Here is a 20,088-nt window from a genome sequence, read left to right on the forward strand (position 1 = left end):
AAGTCAAACTATTTTATAACGTTCAAAAAATGCTTTAAATCCCATAACATATTTAAATATATATAAAACATATTTAAATTTAATATAATGTTAATAATGTTGTCTTTAATATTTTATATATTTTGTAGATTTTATATGTTTACATGTTAAATTAACTGTTTTTGGGGCTTATTTGTCAACAACAAAATTTATTTGAAAATTCCCTTCTTATTGGTACCTCAATTCAAATTAAGATTATTGTTCATGTTTTAATATTCAAATTGTTGAACATACATATTTTCTTAAAAGTTTTGAGTTGAAGAAATTGGCGTAGAGACTTGATCTTTATTGTAATGCACACTTTGAAAAGCCTATATTTTTAATATAAGATCTCTTCAAAGTCTCCCTTTTCCTTATTCTGATTACAGTGAATCCAGATGCAAAAATCTACAGATTCCAGAGAAGAATTCAAAGACTATAACGCGGCTATTCAGCAGGTTTTCAAGAATTTTGTCTCACATGTCTCGAGGCAAAATTTCAAGAAATCTGCTTGTGATTTATCCAGAGATTGAGATAATCTCTGGAATACTCTCAGGGACGCATACAGAAATCTTTCTAGAAATTCTTCTACGGATTTCTCTATCAATTCTTCAAGAAATTCGGCCAGGACGCTTGGAGGATTCTCTCCAGAATTTTCTCCAGCAGCATTCCAACGATACTAATTCAAGTAATTTCCTCAGGGATTATCCTGTTTTTTTTTTTCAAAGAGTTCCTTCAGGTATTTTTTTACTACTCCTTCAACCGAATTCTCCAGTTGTTACTCTAGAAGAACTCACAAAGATGTTTTGAAAATGTTCTAAACGTCAATCTTGCTGCATATACTAAGGAAATCGATGGAACAATTATCGGATAAAATCTTGAAGGGCTTAAACTTCTTTGAAAAAGCTTTCCTTAAACTTGAAGTAAAAGTTGGAAAAGCCACGATAGAAAATCTTCAGGAATTGAAGCACAAGGATGGCCTCTACTTATTTATCAAAATTGTTTTAATGTCAGGCCAGCCATGTTGTATGCTGTTCCAATATGGACTAGCTGTTGTAATACCAGGAAGAAAGCTCTGCAGAGAATTCAAAATAATATTTTGAAAATGATTCTGAAGCTTCCTTCCTGGTATAGTACCAATGAGTTACATAGAATATCCAATGTTGAAACAGTGGAACAAATTTCAAATAAAATAATTAATGATTTCAGGCAAAAATCATTACAATCTTCTATTGCCACGATTAATGCGTTATATATTTAGGTTAAGTTAGGTTAAGTAAATTGAAAACGAGTTTTGTTTTCTCTTATAAGCAGGTGAAATCAACTCACCTGTACAAAATCTGAACAGCCTACGGCAAATGCAATGTAATATGTTGTAAACAAAATGTTAATAAAATCTTAAATTTGTTTTATCAAATTAGGATGATAGTGTTGTCTAATAACACAGAACACCTAGATATAAGAAATGAATGTAATGTTTGAAATGATACTAATAAAAAAAATGGTTATACATTAATTTTTAAATCTTCTTGTTTCTCGATATATGATAAAAAAAATGGGAACGTATGCTAACGATTTTTTTTCAGGGTGTCCATCCATCCGGGAAATCCGGGAAAACCGGGAAAAACCCGGGAATTACAAATGACCGGGAAAAATACGGGAAATACCCGGGAATTTGGAGAACACCCCGGGAAAATATGTATTTCAAACATAAAACTACCGGTTTGTTTAAATTTTAAGTCGTCTGTTATTGGTACTTCACATTATGAATAATTTTTGGTAAGTAGGATCTTTGAAACATTTCTAGAAGGGTACTTAAAGATTTTTGGCAAGGTGCTTTTCGAGATGAGTGTTAGATTTCCATTTTAGTTCTTGGTAAATATTTAATGAGATATTTACTGGAATCGAACCGATAATTGACCAGTATTTGAAAGTTCTTTCTGAGAGATCACTGAAGTATTAGTAAATTGCTAATAAGATTTTTAGTGGATTCTAGAAAAGATCCTAGGCTGATTTTGCTTGAAATTCTTAGTAGATTTTTGAAGGTTGGCAAAATGCTAAGCAAAAAAAGTTTGCATTTATTGGGAGATCTTCTGAAATCCTGGACAGATTCATTAAGAGTTCCCTTTGGCGGATTTCTAGGGTTGTTGATAATACTGATTCTTGATGAAGCCTTGTCAGGATTACTAATTTGACTAGTCTTTGATCAATTACAAAGTTATTATGAGGCCTCCGACGAGATTTTGTGTAGATTTCTGCAGATTGACAGCGAATTCTTTCAATCATACAAAACAAATTTCGTAACTAGATCTTCGATGAATAAAACAATAACGAGGGCCTCTAGGTATTCTTGACCAGAATTTCGTTATGTTTTTGACAAGATTCTTGATATCTTGATCAAATCTTTTGAAGATTACTTGGAAATTGCAATCTTGGATTTATGTCAAAAGTTTCAGCCAGTTTCATAGGAGAACAATTGGAAATACCATCTCTGTATTTTTTTTTTCTTGGATTCAACATGAGTTTCATCAGATCAACAATTTCTCCATGAACAAGCCATGTCTAACGCATAATTCCTAAGGCATTCTTAGAAGGAAATGGGTTGGCTATTTGTTTATATAATTCCAAAATTTCTCTGAACTTCCTATGAATTGGGTCCTAAAATGTTTAATGAATTCTTGTTCTTATTAAATAATACGAAAGAGCATGTTCTTGCGATTATTTTAGCAATTTTTCAAGCTCAAATAACGGATATAACCAGGCTTCCGAATTCTTACTCACTCTCACGATAATGGATTTATCCCTCACAGCAATTTTCAGCGATTAGCTGCCTTGCGATTTTATCCGTCCGAAAGCGAAAATAGATAATTGCACATTTCCGCAGCTGTGAGAAGTTTGTTTTCTCTTTCTCTGCATCGCCACAAGCAGCAGTTGCTTTTATGCACCAAATTAACCACTCCTTTCGTCAAGTTGGTGTGGTAGCATGGTTAGCGTGCACGCATCGCGGTTGTTTTTAGCAATGTTCTAGGTTCGAATCCCGTTGCCGGCACTAGTTTTTGTTTATCCCTATAGTGATAATTCTCGAGAGCAGATGGTGAGCGAAAATATGATGGAGTGAAAAATATATTATCCCCGGAGTGGAGTGATTTTCGGTTATCCACCATCGTAGCTCCAGGGAAAATTAGTGTGAGCGATAAAAGATGTTCACGTGAGGAAGCGAACAAAGCATTCTCCTTACGTGCGAAAAATCGTAGATTTCGCATCATTGATACGAAAATTCAGAACCCTGGATATGACATATTTAAACTTTAATTTTAAAAATAATTCCAAATATGAACCTTGACACTTTTGATCATGTTTGACGATCACTTTGTCAAAAAAACGCCACAGGGCTTTTAGCTGAGAATTTTAACACTAGGGTTGTTCCTATCTGACATTTCGGAAGGGACACGGTAAACAAAATATACCCAAAATTTAAGTTTAAACCAAGGGGTCTGACAAAATCTCAAAAACCGTAAAAAATGCTTTTTGGACGTACCAAAAAACGAAAACCATTTAAATATTTAGTAAACATGTGTTTCTGTCTAAGTGTTTCTGTGTCTAAGTCTTAGCGTTTGGTACTAAAATTAGGACAGGGCTTTAAGACCCTAATCGAGGGGGTCACGATCTTTTAGATATTTCAACAAATATATTATATCTTTTGATCTAAAACTCTGAAAATTTTAACCGAAAATACAGAGCTATTACAAAAACTTCAAAATGTTATCCGCGAAAACCGCGACTTCTGAAATTCGATCCGCGACTGAAAGCAGAAAAAAAAAAATCAAATTCTCATCGAAATCTTCATGTCACAATACTCAATCGATTTTTCGTAAAACATATTTTAACATTGTTGTGTAAACTTAATTGTTTTAACAAATTTCTGTGTTCTTTGATGCACTTTTCTTAGTACCGTAATCCAGGGGCAAATTAATCACTATATCTTTCTGTTATATTATCCTTAGGAACTGAGATATTGTCAACTTAATTTCGGCAATACCAGTACTTCGTTGATCTCTATCAGTGCATGTAACTATTTTTTTAGGAAATAATAATGTATCATAAACCTAGCTTGAAAATTAATAATTGGAAATGGTCCACCGGGGTGAAATTGATTTTCATATAATAAAGTAAAAATAAGAATAATAAATTTCTCCATCTACTAAATGTGGGTCCCCTAATGCAGAAAATGACGTTAAAAAATCATACAGCTTTTGCATTTGATCATTTTATTGTGAAGTTTAACTTTGGAAATTAGAATAATATACCTAAATGTAGTTTATTTACCTTGTAATAGGCACGTTTTCCGAAAATAAACGGTTCAAAATTCATATACTCAAATTTTGCATATAAACTTAGCACCAGCGGATTGTTTAGCACTGACTTTTCCAACAGTATTGCTTACACCGAAAAAAAACTGTTAATATTTCTGTGCAAAACTATCCTTATAAAACTACAACTGTTTGAAATCTTGGCACGTGTAAAGCATCCTTAAAAGATATTGCTTTTTGATACCGACCAAATCCGCCAAATGACCCGGATTACGGTAACATTTCATTAGTCCGACAGTAATTGACCAATATACAGTACATTGCATTATACATTTAAAGCTGTTTCGACGTTTAAAAAAGACGCGTGAATATTTTGACTCGCAGATCCTTTCCTTATCCCACTAACCCAATATCCTTTCCACGGAAACTGTGGATATGCAGAGGTATACTCGGTCTCTAGTAACAATGGTTGTCTAACATTCTTTCCCTTCCCCGATAACCGTAAGAACGTGGCCGCCACCGTTATCGACTTTTCAATTATAAGCTTTCGGATTGTGCATTTTCAGAATGGTAGCAAATTGTTAAACTGACATTTTTTCGATATTATGGGCCCTATTTTATAAGTCGAGTCGATCAAAATGACTCGACTGGAGTCACTGTCGACCAAAAAAATCGCTCGACATGGCTCTGTCACTCGAGTTTCTCGACGGTTGTCACTCTATGTGACTGGATTACTATGGGAGTCGACGTGTGACATCTGAAATATGCCTGCTTACTTTGATCGACATTGATTACAGACGAGTCACATGAATCTGCTCGATTTACAAAATAGACCCCTATATCTAGATACACAATGAATCCTAACCATCTTAGCAAAAGCCTTCAGATTTTATATTCTTCAATGCTTTTTGTTAAATGTCGAATTACAGATGAAATGTTATTGCTTTTTTATATTTTCCTACACCACATTTTTTACTTTCAAGAATCCGTCATCGTAATTATTCCCATCATCGATACTTCACAAACAGTTTTTCAGTTTAAAACTGAACTTATACGATGAAATTGTGTTCACTGTGTTTCAGTTGAAGAATTGAATATAGTGAATGCATTTTCTTTCAAGTTAACTTTCTTGATTTTGAACGAAAAAAACGCTATTTTCTGCAAAACTGGGCCATCGTGACTAAACTATAAATTGCACTTTACAGCACTCAATGAGATGACGAGAGTTTACATTTTTAAATACAAATTCCTAATCATGAACTGCACAACTTGTGTCAAAACAATTTATTGACGATTTTTGTGGCATGATTTAGGAAATCCGCGATTTTCGCGACAGAATTTCAGTCATTCGTGATGTTTGCGCCTGGTCTGGCGAAATTCGCGACTGTTGTAACAGCCATGATATCGAGTCGCAGGATCTTTTTGTAATCTGTTTTTTAAGTTCTTGGACATCCGGGAAAAATCCGGGAATTTGAAAACTGATTTTGAATGGACACCCTGTTTTTTGTCCGGCCCTTGTTCTACAAATTCTAACAAATAGATCAACTGTGATAGACGGGCCTGAGATTGAACCCATGACGTTCTGCTTATGAAGCAGAAGCGGTAGCCATTAGACCACCAACCCCGCCATAATAAAAAAAAGGCTTTCTATTGAAAAAATAACTTAGATTTGTAGGGTTTTTCAATATTAGGTATAGGAACGCTTTTGTATGTGTATTTGAAAAATCGTGAAGTTTGCTGGTCTTGGCAAAGATAACCAAATTCATCTAGTATAAACAATGGACCAATTTGACTTTTAAGCGGTGCCGAATTCACTGGTTTCCATGGTCACCTAAATAACACGGCACCGCTCAAACGTCAGATGGTGAACTCGTGCATCAGTCCATAGCAACATGAACACGTAGAAATATACTGAAGTATTTTTACAAGTTTTTTTACGCGGTATAATGAATTAAAATTTCTAAAAAATAGCAACTGCTAAACATGAATTATGTTCACGTGTTTTTGCTGAATAATAAAAGTATAATGAATAATCTATGTGGTAGTACCAAATATATATGACCTGCAGAAATGTTCTAGAAAATAATTAACATTTGTATGAGAAGACAAACTCTGAACTTAAAGTGCTATTTTCTTAATGCCTTCTTTTTCTATATGAGGCAGTTATGTCTTTATCGGCATAATAGTTTAGAAAAAACTATTGGTAGGGTGATCAAAGTATTCTGGACAGACCAAAACCAAAACCAAATGGAAGTGGTCAAATAATATACACGTAACGCTCTGTTCAAAATACATAAAACACCCTAATTATAATGATAAGAAAAATAAAATTCCCTGATATGGTGACATAAAATGTATGCCTTGTTATCAAATACGGTGAGGGGCTGTCCATTAATTAATTACGTAAGACATTTTTTTTTATTTTTTATCCCTCCTTCCCCCATGGCAAGATTTTTTGTATGAAAAGAAAAAATGAATTGTATGGCGCGTAAGAAATTCCAATCCCCCCCTCCTCCTATAACTCCTTACGTAATTAATGAACGGCCCCTAAGTGAAATTCTGGACTAACATTAGAGAAAAGCTAAAGAGATCTTGAGCCTTTTTCATAAACGTTGCTGTTCAGCCCATTTTAGCCCGCCCACGTAAACTAACACCACTATTAAGAAGATTAGTGCTTGCACTTAGTGGTGCCAGAGATCGAGCGTGATCGACTTGAATTGCGCTTAACAGCGCCTTGCAAAGCCTTTGTTTACCAATGTCCATGTGCCCTTTTCTAACGTTTGTCCAGAATCCTTAGGTCAATTTTAAGGGCCCTAGGAATCCTTGCTTCGGTGCAGACCGCAACCCCCTAGCTACGCTACTAAATAATCTCCTCTTTGGTCCGTATTCCGTTCACCAACACTTTCGTCCTTAATAGCAGGGTAGAGCCGATTCATACACAAAGGGATTTCGAAGGGAGCTCTCAGTGCGCTTCCAACGTGTGTCAATTGTGAACCGAACCAGCAGAAACAAAAAAAGGAGCAAAAATCCTCCCTCAACTCGGAACTCGACACGAAAACAGAGGTGCTAAATACAACAATCCGGCCTCCGCCCTGCCGATTCTACCGTGAAGAGTATCGCTCTCACGATTCACGATTCTCTCGTGTTGAGCTGCAAAAAGGTGGTCTCTCGGTTCTCTAGGAGGACAACAACGACTATCCCTATCCAGCTAGTAAAAACAACAACAATCGGAGAGATATCCTCGTAATTTTCCGAGAGAATCCTATCCTGTCAAAACCGAAATCGAATTGGGCCCCCCAACCACTGGCCCCACAGCGTAGAATCGGGTTCAGGAAATTGTGTGTTCCGAAATCAAACAATCAAAGTGTGACAATAGAAGAAGAAGGGCGTGTGTGAGGAGGGGGGAAGAAGAGCCCGAGTGCCCAATTTGGAAAACGACTTCGAACGGTGTGTGCTGTTTTGGGAAAAAATATTGTCGCGTACAAAGTGCTGGTCTTTGGTTTGGCACATACGGAAGCAGCAATAACACACAGACAGACACAGACGGTTCTGTGTTTTCGGAACACGGCGACGCTACTGCTGCTGCGATACGAGAATGATGTGGTAAGTTTCTGAGTCGGTGTCTTTTACGATTCTGTATAGGTAATAATAATTATGCAAAGCTTGTTTTTACCGTCATGTGGGATGGCTTGCAGCACTTCATAACTTTTGTCCGGTCGAAAGGAGGGAAATAATGAGGAATTATTCCTTGCGAGCACTTCATGAGCTTAATTATGGTTTGATTTAAGAAAAGTATTTCAAAGTAGCTCTTGGAATAGGTAAAGTGTACCAGTTATGGCCATAGTGGTTCCCTATTTGGCCATACGTGTCTTCTCGAAAACTTTCACATTTTGAACATTTTTAAATGTTTCAGCATTAAGATATATTTAATGTCAAACTGCTTAAACACACAGAATGAAAAAAAAATTGAAGAAAATGAATTTATCACGTATGGCAAATTAGGGAACCATTATGTCCATAACTGGTACACCTACACTAGTTGTGCAGATATCATTCAGTAGCATTAACATGAAATGTACACAATTCTCAAAGCTGATAGCAAATCATTTTTAAAAATACTTGTACCCTTTTCAAATGCAATGAATGCCCGATAAGATGTATTACTACCAGATAGTCCTTGTTCAGAAGTTCAGCTTTGTAGAAGCAAGAGATGAGCCAGCCCAGGCTGCAAATTTCATACATAAAGATAGCAATCTATCTATCTATCTTCGCCACAGACACTAACCTTCTAGCTTATCAGGATCTGAAGATACAGAAAAACGCCATCCAATATATAAATTCTAAATCAGATTTGTCACTGACAGATAGCCTTTGATTTGCTGAACAACTTTGCCGAAGACACCAACCTTTAAGCTCATTGATATCTAAAAATATAAAAGATTTAAGAAAATTTGTTATTACCGTCTATCCCCGTTTGTTTGACTACTTTTTAATTTGCACCCCGCTAATTTGCACATCGTTTAAATTGAAAATGGTTCAAACGTCAATTAACTCGTGGAACGGAGTAAAGTGAAATAAAACGTCGTGAAACGAAACGCAGAATAAAAACAAAACAGGCAAAGAGGTAACAAGAAACACGGTTTTAGGATGACTAAAAGTTCCAATTAAAAATTATTCAGATGGTTTGCATGAGTTCAAATTAATGAGGGTGCCAGGTAGCGCAACCTATCAACCTATCACCTATCAGATATGTCACTGCCCGATAGTCCGATTTGCTTATCAAGATCTAGAGATATAGAAAATTGAGGAAAAACTAGCGCCATCTATTGGTTCAATTCCCAATCAGATTTGTCACTACCAGATAGCTCTAGATCTGCTGAACTACTTTGCCGAAGACGCTAACCTTCTAGCTCATCAGGGTCTTGAGATATTCGTTGAATGGATGATATGGTCAATTTTGGTATACCAAGACAAATCTTTCACCATTCCTGGTCACGATCACAGGATCATCTTCCCAATACTTTGGCGTTAGCGTTAACGTAGTTACGGTATACTTCGTAGATTGAATACTAACAATATTTATGTTTTTTTCTTTTGATAAACTCATCTAGAATGCCTTTAGGAACAAGACTAGGGAATAAACCTTGATATAATCTTAAACAAGAATACCAAAATCATGAATATTGCTATTCCCGGCGACGCCCATCTTTACCGTAACTTGGGATTGGGGAAGGAAATGTTGATGTAGCACTTACTTAACGAAAGGCCTCCGACTCAGCGACAACCTCATAAGTGCTACGGAGTTGGAGGTTGGGAAGAGTATTATGTCACTAGGATTCGCCTGAAAAGCTAGCGATAAACTCAGATCAGTTGTTGTTTAATGGTTTTAATTTAATCTCTTGTATGCCGGCAATCAAAAGAGGAAAAATGTTTGATTTACAGTATAAAGAATGTGTTTTCGTATTAATTTTTTTTATGCGGCAACGGTAATAACGATCTACTTTTTACCCAGTAAAAAGCAGAATTGATCCCTCCAGGGTCATCTAAACAGCAAAAAAAAAAAACGTCTCTGGTGGTTTACATGGAACTATCATTTACATGAAATACACAAAGTGCTCACAATACATAGTCATTCCGCTATAAGCGACCGGTTAAAATGGGTAAATTGCCGCACTTTAAATAAGCGAGAAAAAAAAAACACCCGGATCCATGTAAGCACAAAAACCGCAGAAACATGTCGCACTCCGAATCGCAAAAATCTGATTACGAAACCGTTACGTCTAAAACAAATTCGAGTATTCTGTTTAAAAGGAACGGACTCACCAAATGCTTTCAGCCTCCGGAAAAAAGTTGCTTAATCTTACGCCGCGGCGCCGGTCAACGCCCACCACACTCTTGATCCAAGTTGTAACGTATTTTTTCCCAGGTGCAGAAACGAAATGCACTCGATTATTTTCAACGCGAAATTTAAAACGTGGAAGAGCAACTATTACATGCCGGAAGAAGATTTCCACTTTATACACTATCACAAAGTGCAATTCGACAAATTTTAGACGATTGCGGCCAATTTGCGATTGCATCAGCCGAATTGATATGATGCACGGACGGAGCTCTGGAGTGGCAACATCAGTTGATTTTAAGTTATTTCTTCTTTTGCTGACATGTTCTCTCGAATTCATAATGATTGAGACGTCGCACGGTATGTTTTAGACATGAAAGGGAAATGTCCCCAAAGGGGCCCTGGCGGAACCGGCTACGGTGTACCGGAACGGTCTACTAATTCAAATTATGTTTAAATGATGACAATCGATTATTATCTTGCGTTTCACATAAAAACTTTGGTGTTGTAACTACAATAAGTGAAAAAAATAATCACATATCCAAAATTTGACACACTCGTGACCCCAGTACAACTCGGAATATATCCGAGAAGGTCCCGAATTCAGCATTGTCCATTTATTTCAAATAACTGTAACTTTTTTTAAAGTCAACTATTGATAGTTTCGAAAAAATCGAATGGAAAATGACGAAATGTCAGCGCTTTGAAAATGCCTTGTCGGAGGTCGGGTACGTAAAGGTTAATCTTACTTCATAGATATTTCGACAAAAACAATTTTTGAACCCTCAACTATATTTTCTTGATTTTAAACAGAAAATAATACACCCGATTTGCCCGCCTATTTAGAATAGATTATTAATTTTTCTCGTCTTGTTTCGCCGTGTTTCACATTGAAACTATTTCCAAATGATAATATTTACCGTAACAAAACGTTCATAGATTACGAAACGCAAAATAATATTTTTCAACTATCCTCAACTGCTTATATAGAGGCTTCAAAAAAATTGTGTGGATCACCACTTTCAGCTGATGTTCTCCTCTCTTTTAGAACGTGACTTAATTTTTGGACAATCCATCATGTTCGATGTAAGGTTAAGCTTTAATTCAAATTGATATTAGGAGGCGTCCATTTATTACGTAACGCTGAAATTTGAAATCTTGGACACCCTCCCCCTCTCCGTAACGTTTTTTGTGCGCAAATTTTTAAATTTTTGTATGAGCCTACCCTCCCCCTGTCCCTAGAGCGTTTTGTAATTTGTAAATTTCACTGAAATATGTTGATATTCACGGTAATGATGGTCAATTGTGGCTTGATTCTATGTGTTTTACAGCTATTTTTGATACTGGAAGTAGTAACGATTTCTTAGTTCGGTTCCAGAGTTGTTATTAATCGCCGGATTTGACAGACTTAAAGTGACGTACATTTTTTGTCACTGCCTCAGATCAGTGCAACCAACGCAACGCTCAATTACCAGCAACCAAGCTCCTCGTCTCGACGAAAAATCTTTGCCTATCTACATGTGTTTTCGTTGAACACGCTCAGCTTGAATAGGAAGGCAGACAACTTACTTATCGGTACCAATTGAATGGCCGACCAAAAAGACACACGCAAAAAAAAAAACATCAGCGCTATCCCGGAGTTGAACAAAATAAACTTTGGATTATCGGAAGCACGCGCCTATCAACAGGACTTACACCACATCTTAAAAGTGTGCTTGCCAAATTGCCAATACAAGACTCCTTGTTGGCTAGTAGTTCATAGCTCAGACTCTCTTTGTCAGCAATTATGCGCTCGGTGACGAAGAGAAACTTTTATTGGTTCAGTGCAAAGTGGCGACGCGAAGAGTGACGAAAAATATTACTCATTGACTTTTTACGGCCTTTTTTCATCGTGGTGTCCTTGTCAGTTAAGTATTGTTGAGGGGCCCAGATAGCCGTAGCGGAAAACGCGCAGCTAATCAACTAGACCAAGCTGATGGTCGTGGGTTCGAATCCCACCGGTCGAGGATCTTTTCGGGTTAGAAATTTTCTCGACTTCCCAGGGCATAGAGTATGTTCGTACCTGCCACACGATATACACATGCAAAAATTGTCATTGACATAGTAAGCTCTCAGTTAATAACTGTGGAAGTGCTCATGAGAACGCTAAGCTGAGAAGCAGGCTCTGTCCCAGTGAGGACGTTGTTCATCCGGGAAAAACACGGGAGTTCCATTTGCCGAAAAAAAACCGGAAAAATCCGGGAAATTGTAGAACACACCGGGAAAAATATGTATTCCGAATATACAAGTACCATTTTGTTTCAATTTCAAGTAGGTCCTGTGAACAAAACTCAAAAAAAAAAAATGCCACAAGGTACACGACTGTTTAACAACTCAAACTTCGCATTATGGTTAACTTTTACAGTTTTAAGGAAATATCAGGTTATTGAATAAAGGACACTTAAGCTATTATTGATTGTACATGACCTACAAATATGAATAGTGTACATTAAGCTTATAAAAAAGTCCTAGAAGACATTTAAGCGATTAAAAGCATGTAGAACGTATGTCACAATTAACATTACGGGGCTATAGGCAATCCTAGTGGGGCAATAGGAATCTGCTACGAAGTGGACCGTTCCGAAGTCTGGATGTCATATGGTTCCATGAGGATGCTGTAATAATATTCCTATGATGTTTTTAAAATCAATAATTGAAAAATAAAATTAAAAAAATGGATTCCGACTTTGGCACGGTTTCGTTTTTGGCAACTGAAAATTTTAACTTTGTTGCCAAAAACGGAATGTCTTAAGTTGAAAAAAACAAGACCAACGTAAATGTCCCGATTTTGTCAGCCTAAGATTCCACGAGGGGCTTACTGTATAACGGTTCTTATGTCGTATTGATCTCAAATTTTGGTTGAGCATTGGATGCAGAGAAAACTGAATTTTGCTTTTTGAATCAGCCATAGAGAATAGACGTGTAATCACAGAGATATGAACAAAACACTTTTGTATGTTTTCTTAAGGGGTGATCCTAAACTTGAAGTAAATTCCTGGACGAATCGGTTTTATTTAATCGGTAATTAATTTAAATCTTTTTCCCAAAATAACTCTGTGGCAGTTATATTTTTTTTCTTTTTGGTTACAATCTTGGTAATTTGTTTTTCTTTTCCTAAAAGTTTTTAAGTAAACATTTTGGTAGTTTCGATGTTACTTTCAAGTAATATTTTGATACTTTTCGACATTAAAATCCCTATTATGTTGCTAACTGGTCGCTAACATGAGAGATTTGTTTATTGAAAATGGTGAAGCTAATCCCAAGCCTCATTTTTCTGATTCTCTTTACATTTTCTTGTTGAATTGCAGACAATCAACTGCTAATTACACTGTCTATTTATCAGCTGTAGAGACTTCTTTGTGATGCCTCTATGAAAGTGTCCCTTTTGCTATCTTTGAGTGATACCTAGTAATATAAAAATGAATGTTTCACTGCTTGGCACATGCCACTTGTTATCGTTTTCTAACCTCTTTTTCTATCTTATCAAATCCGATTTCGCACGTCAGTTGCAACTTTGATGACATCAGGGACAAAAAATGTAGCAGCCAATCACTCTTCCAACAATTACAAGCCTATTTGTCTTTTTTACGCTTTCTTCTGATCCGAAACCGGCGGACCTTGTTTTGCCCCGTTGCACAATAATCAATTTGATCCAAACAGATCTATGCCAAACTTCCTCTTTGGCATAAAACAGAAAAAAAAACGCATTTTTCACCCACCGCAACAGAAGCACGCACAGATCGGAAAACGTACAAACTAGGGTAAACGCTTCCTTCGTTGAGGTGGTGAGCTTTGTCATGTTTCTAATTAATGAGTATTTCTCGCATAACTAATGATCTCGACCTAAAAGCCATTGGTGACAGTGTGTGTAGCTCAAACATAACCCTTTCCATCAAGAGGGCCTATAATCTAGAACTTTCACAAACTGTCATTGGCCTTAGCATGGTGAGAGGCCAATGAGTCTCTCTTGTTCATTCGAAGTAAACAGAACGGACCAAGCCTTGGGCGAATGCATGCTAACAAAAATCATGTTGGTCTATAGAAAAGGCCAATGCTTGGTTGATAATCCAGAATGGTCAAATGGCATTTAAGGCCCAAGTAAAATTATAGCAAATGTCAAAACTAAAAAAAGCAGCTTTCTCCGTAAAAAATGAGAAACCTAACAAAATAAAAACACACAGTCTTTTTTTTGCAAAGATAAAACGCTGTGTGTTGTTAATTTTCTTGATTAATTAATTAAAATCGAGAAAACTGCCTTTTCTGTTTTGATATTTGCTCCATTATACTTGGGCTTTAAACTCATGTTTTTTTCACATTTTTGACAGTTTTCAGAATAAATTCGATTATTAAAGTGTAGTTATAGTAAATCGGCACTCAACGAGCAATAAATCACATTGATCGATTTGAATAGAGAGAAAATTGAATTGAAGATTATGGTGAACAATATTTACACATAATTTTCTTAGAACTTACAATCTGAGGATTGGCCCTTTTGTATTGTTATGCGAGAAATGTTCTTATAAAGCCTATTTTATCATCCATAACAATTTCTTCTATCGTTCTAGTGAATGTAAGCCGTTATATTCTAGTTGAACGATAAAATAAGTATCTTTTTGTATCCACTATATCCATAATTGGTACATCTACCCTAGTTGCGACGATTTTTCACGAGCGTGTAAATCAAACGAGCAGATCCAAAGCCGTTTACCGTGGAATTGTGGGAGCGACCCGGTTCATCATCACGACAACAGGAAAACAGATGATGATGCTGCTTCTGCTGCTGCAACGAACATTCAATGTTGGGAAACGCCGTGTCGTGTTTCTTCTTTTTGCATAGATCTGTAGATGTGTAGTTTTTACGACACACGGCAGATGTGTAACCAGAAGCGAAGATTTCCATTCTCGTTTTCCCTTTTTAATTCAACCAGATCGAATTCGAACGAGTGCAGAATCGCACCGTTTTGTCGATTCAAATTGTAATTGTTCCCCTCACTTACCTTCCATTTCATCTGACCTATATAACCACGATCTAATTACCCTTCCATTTCCCTCTCAATTTCCAGCGAACAAAGCATAATCGGAGCCCGCGCTTCGGTGATGGTGTACGACGATGGCCAAAAGAAGTGGATTCCATCGGGCAGTTCTTCCGGGCTGAGCAAGGTGCAGATCTTTCACCACCAGCAGAACAACACATTCCGGGTAGTGGGTCGCAAGCTGCAGGACCACGAAGTCGTCATAAACTGTTCCATCATCAAAGGCCTCAAGTACAACCAGGCAACGGCCACGTTCCACCAATGGCGAGACTCCAAGTTCGTGTATGGGCTGAATTTTTCCAGCCAACAGGACGCGGAAGCGTTCGCCAGAGCCATGATGCACGCACTGGAGGTGAGTCATCGGACGGGGGAAATACGCTGCGCTAAATGACACAGTGTAACAAAAAATGACTTCAAATCCTACACACACCCGTGGTAGCAAAATTTTATTTGGATTTTGATAGTTTAGATAGAAATTTGAAGTTACGCCCTTTTCAATTTTTAAGCTTGATTTTTCCTTGTTGCGGCCATATTCCATAAACTATTGGGAATTTCTTAAGGCAACTTTCGGACAAAATGGCAAATCAATATACCCTTTCTTCATAACAGGAAGTATAGACCATTTAAAACTTACCAGTATGTACCAGATGCAGGAGAGTATTCTAAAATTAATTGTATGTGAAGCCTTGATACATTTTTACTACTCCTGACCTGATATTGAAAGATCGACATGGATTCAGGTTTGACTAGGCAACGGCTCGAATTCTTTACAATAAATAATGCATGCATATTTAGGAAAGTAAATGAAAACCGAATTCAATACATACCATTCAATTCCACTAGAGTTTATATCCTTCTTAGGATACTATTTTATTTTATTTTTTCTGGAGTAATTTTTGAAGGGAGCGATTTCTTGTTAAAAAGTTCAAAGAAATCCCGAAGGACAATTTCATTGGAAATCCTAAGAAATGCCTGGAGAAATTTCTGAAGATGTAAAGCTCGTTTTCTTGACTCCTATTTTGTCTCTTTATTCAGCCAAAAGGTCTCTAAAGTTCCTATTTTCGAAACATTCAGTCCCTACGAGCCTTGAAATATGTATGAAAATAAGTTATGCAAAATATAACCTAAAAAAGCATTGTATTTGTAGACAAATTTGCACTTTAACTTTTGAGTACCTTTCCACTTGCCGTCATTGTTATTGTCATTTCTAGCTATTCATTGAAGGATAAAAAACACGACCTAATCAATAAAGTTTTTAATAGTTCATTTTTGATATAATTGGTGAAAAATGTATTTTTTGGTCTTTCCACGTGGTGTTCTTTACATGGCGATTAGGTTACCAGATTGTCTTTTCCCTGGGCTTGGGATTGTATTTTCCAGGAACGATAATTTTAGATATTTGATCGCTGTATTTTGTAGTGTTGAATAAGAGTTGAATGGCTTGCAAGACCATGGTAAAGTATTTTTTTATAATAAATTAATTAACTCGTGCGTAGTAAACGTAAACAAATAATGAGTGAAATTATGAAAAAAAAAACATGTGTCAGGTGGGAATTGAACCCACCACAATATCAACTAAACTACCGAGCCTTGATTTTTGATGACCCAATAGCTCATAAGGTTACAAGTTTCTAATTTGAATCCACAAGTCAAAACTAAAATGGCAACAGATGACTTTTTTCAGTGGTAGCTAAATCGAATATTTGAAGCGAAAAAAGTATTACGGAATGTGAAACAAAAAAATGCATTATATTTCCTATTCACACCATAGGGAGCCAGATCCTATTCTTGGCACTTTTGATTCACTTCGGCAGTGGGGTTTTTTGAAAGCTACAGAGCTCATGTTTGGTCACAATATGCGCCGCATTGAAGCGCTTCTAGTTGCAAAGTTTCAGACGACGTGGCCGAGAAAAACCCACCATGCCAAAGTGAATCATGTAAGTGCCCAAGTGGTTCTGCATCCTACTTACCGAAAATCTTGACATTACATATACTCAGTAATTGGATTAAATGGACAAATTCAAGTGAAATCTGCGAAAAAGTTACACGTCTTTTCGATGAGTGACGAACTAATCCCAATTAACTAGACAGTGCGTGTTACCGATACGCCTCGAAAGGACCCTTGAACGCAGAAGTTAACCTGAATTCAACTTCATCTCAATAATCACGTGGTCCTCTTTCACAGAGCGCACTTCTCTCGAAAAAATATGGTAACAAGGAAATCCTTAGGAAGCTTATACGGAAGTTGCTCTAGGAGTTCCTCTGTGAGTTCTTCCTTAAGTTCATAAGGAGTTTATCCAGAAGTTCGTGTAGGAGCTCCTCCGGAAGTTCTTGTAGGAGTTCCTCCGGATGAATATCTAGAAGTTCTTTCAGTTTCAAAAATCCTTTAGGATTTTCCCGGAAGTTCCTGTAGGAATTCCTCCGGAAGTTTCTGTAGGAGTTCCTCCGAAAGTTCTTGTTGGAGTTCCTCCGGAAATCGCTGTAGCAGTTTCTTTGAAACTTCCTCTGGTAGTTCTTGTAGGAATTCCTCTGGAAGTTCCTGTAGGAGTTCGTTCGGAAGTTACTGCAAAGGTTCGTCCGTTTTTAGGGTGAAGATGAATCGAAGCCAAATTTCAATATTTCAAGAGCACGGATCCGGAGAACCAAACATTCGTTTGAGCTGAAAACTTAATCAATTGGTCACTACCAGCTAGTGACCAATCGATTAAGATTTCAGCTTAAAAGGAAGTTTGGTTCTCCAGATCCGTGCTCTTGAAAATTTGAACTTTAGCCTCGATTCATCTTCACCTTAAAGCAATCCATCTATAAGTTCCTCCAGAAATTCCTCTATGAGTTTTTTTCATCCGGAAGTTGCTCTAAGAGTTCCTCTGTGAGTTCTTCCTTAAGTTCATAAGGAGTTTATCCAGAAGTTCATGTAGGAGTTCCTCCGGATGAATATTTCGAAGTTCTTCCAGTTTCAAAAATCCTTTAGGATATTCCTGGATGTTTCCCTAGGAGTGTTCTTCTGGAAGTTGAGGAAGAGTTTGTTCCGAAAGTTCATTTCCAGAATCTTCCGGAAGTTACTCTTTAAGTTCTGTTCCTCTAGAATTCTTTTAGAGGTTCCTTTCAAAGTTTCTCCAAGAATTCCTTCACTATTTCCTCTGGAAACTCCTTTAGGAATTTCTCTAAAAGTTTCCCTATGAATTTCTATAGAAGTTCCGCTAGGAAACCTTCCAGAAGTTCTTTTGGAAATTCTTTTGAATTCAGCAACGAATTCCTCTGGAAGTTCGCCAAGGAGTTCCTTCAGAAGTATCCATAGTTCTGGAGTTCTCCAAGAAGTTTCTCTAGGGTTTATTCTGATAGTTCCTCCGCAAGTTTCCTTCAAAGTTCCGCTGCAAGTTTCCCTAGGATTTACTCCAGAAGTTACCCTAAAAGCTCTTCCTGAAGTTTCGCTTGGAATTAGGAAGTTTGCCATGGAGTTTTTCAAGAAGCTTCACCAATTCTGGAGTTTCCTCGGAAATTTCTTTAGGATTTGCTCAGGAAGTTTCTCTAGGAGTTCCTCCTTAATAGTATCTCTAGAAATTCATCTGAGTTCTGCAACGTATAGTTCAAGAAGAAGTTTATTTCAGACATCCTCTAGGATTTTCCCGGATGTTCCCCTAGGAGTTCCTCCGCAGTGTTCCTCTAGGATCTCTTCTCCAAGTTCCTCTTAAAGTGCGGTGGCTCTCTAGGAATTTCTCTTCTAGTTCCTATGGAAACTTTAGAAGTTTATTTCTATGCTCCTTTAGGAATTTCTCCAGAAGTTTCCCTTGGATTTTGAAGTTCCGCTAGGAAACCGTCCAGAAGTTCTCGTAGAAGTACCTTCGGAAATTCCTTTCAATTCTGCGATAAATTCCTCTGAAAATTCTCCTAAGGGATGCTCTGGAACTTCGCCAAGGAGTTCCTCCAGAAGTATCCATAGTTCTGGAGTTCATCGGGAAGTTTCTTTGGGATTTCTTCTGAAAGTTCCTCCGCAATTTCCCTGTTAGTAGTTTCTCTAGGATTTACTCCAGAAGTTCCTCTAGGAGTTTCTGAAGTTTCGCTAGGTGTTTGTCAAGAAGTTTCTCCAGAAGATTATTTAGGATTTCTTCACGAAGTTTCAAAAATTCTCTAGGATTTTCCCCAAGAGTTCCTTAGCAGAGTTCTTCTAGATGTTGGGGTAGAGTTCCTCCCGATTGTTCCTCTAGGATTTCTTCTGGAATTCTCTAGGAATTCTTTCGCTAGTTCCTCTGGAAACTCTTTCAGGAGTTCATTTGGATGCTCTTTCAAGAGTTTCTCCAGTAGTTTCTCTAGGATTGTCTATGAAAGTTCCGCTAGGAAATCCTCCAGAAGTTCTTGTAGAAGTTGCTTCGGAAATTCCTTTCAATTCTGCAACGAATTCCTCTGAAAGTTCTCCTAAGGGTTTCTCTGGAAGTTCGCCAAGGCGTTCCTTCAGAAGTATCCATAGTTCTGAAGTTCTTCGGGAAGTTCCTTTGGGATATCTTCTGAAAGTTCCTCAGCAATTTCCCTGCTGCTAGTTTCTCTAGGATTTATTCCAGAAGTTCCTCTAGAAGTTCCTCCAAATGTTACCTTAAAAGTTCTTCCTGAAGTTACGTTAGGAATTCGGAAGTTTGCCAAATCTGAAGTTCCTCCAGAAGTTTCTTTAGGATTTCTTCATGAAGTTTCTCTGGAAGTTCCTCCAGAAGCTCCCTCAACAGTTCCTTAAGAAATTCATCTGAGCTCCGCAACGAATAGTTCCAGAAGCTCAGTTGGGAGTTCCTCCAGATGATTCGCAAGGATTTTCTCCAGAAGTTCTACTAGGAATTCCTCCGCAAGATTTCTCAGGAATTCC

The 20,088-nt window shown here is 37.2% G+C and overlaps 1 protein-coding gene across 10 annotated transcripts in view; it reads left to right on the forward strand.

The window, feature by feature from the left end:
• LOC5573842 (protein enabled) overlaps positions 1-20,088 on the forward strand; it is a 136,047-nt gene that overhangs the window by 19,784 nt on the left and 96,175 nt on the right. For 8 of the 10 annotated variants that reach the window (XM_021848446.1, XM_021848440.1, XM_021848443.1 and 5 more), the window contains 2 exons: positions 7,246-7,931; positions 15,270-15,591. In XM_021848446.1, the coding sequence (XP_021704138.1) occupies positions 7,924-7,931; positions 15,270-15,591 (330 nt within the window). In that variant the 5' untranslated portion in view covers positions 7,246-7,923. The remainder of the gene's footprint in view (positions 1-7,245; positions 7,932-15,269; positions 15,592-20,088) is intronic. The other 2 variants (XM_021848442.1, XM_021848441.1) reach the window with 1 other exon arrangement.

Source organism: Aedes aegypti, chromosome 3 (genome assembly GCF_002204515.2).
Source record: "Aedes aegypti strain LVP_AGWG chromosome 3, AaegL5.0 Primary Assembly, whole genome shotgun sequence".
NCBI classification, from domain to species: domain Eukaryota; kingdom Metazoa; phylum Arthropoda; class Insecta; order Diptera; family Culicidae; genus Aedes; species Aedes aegypti.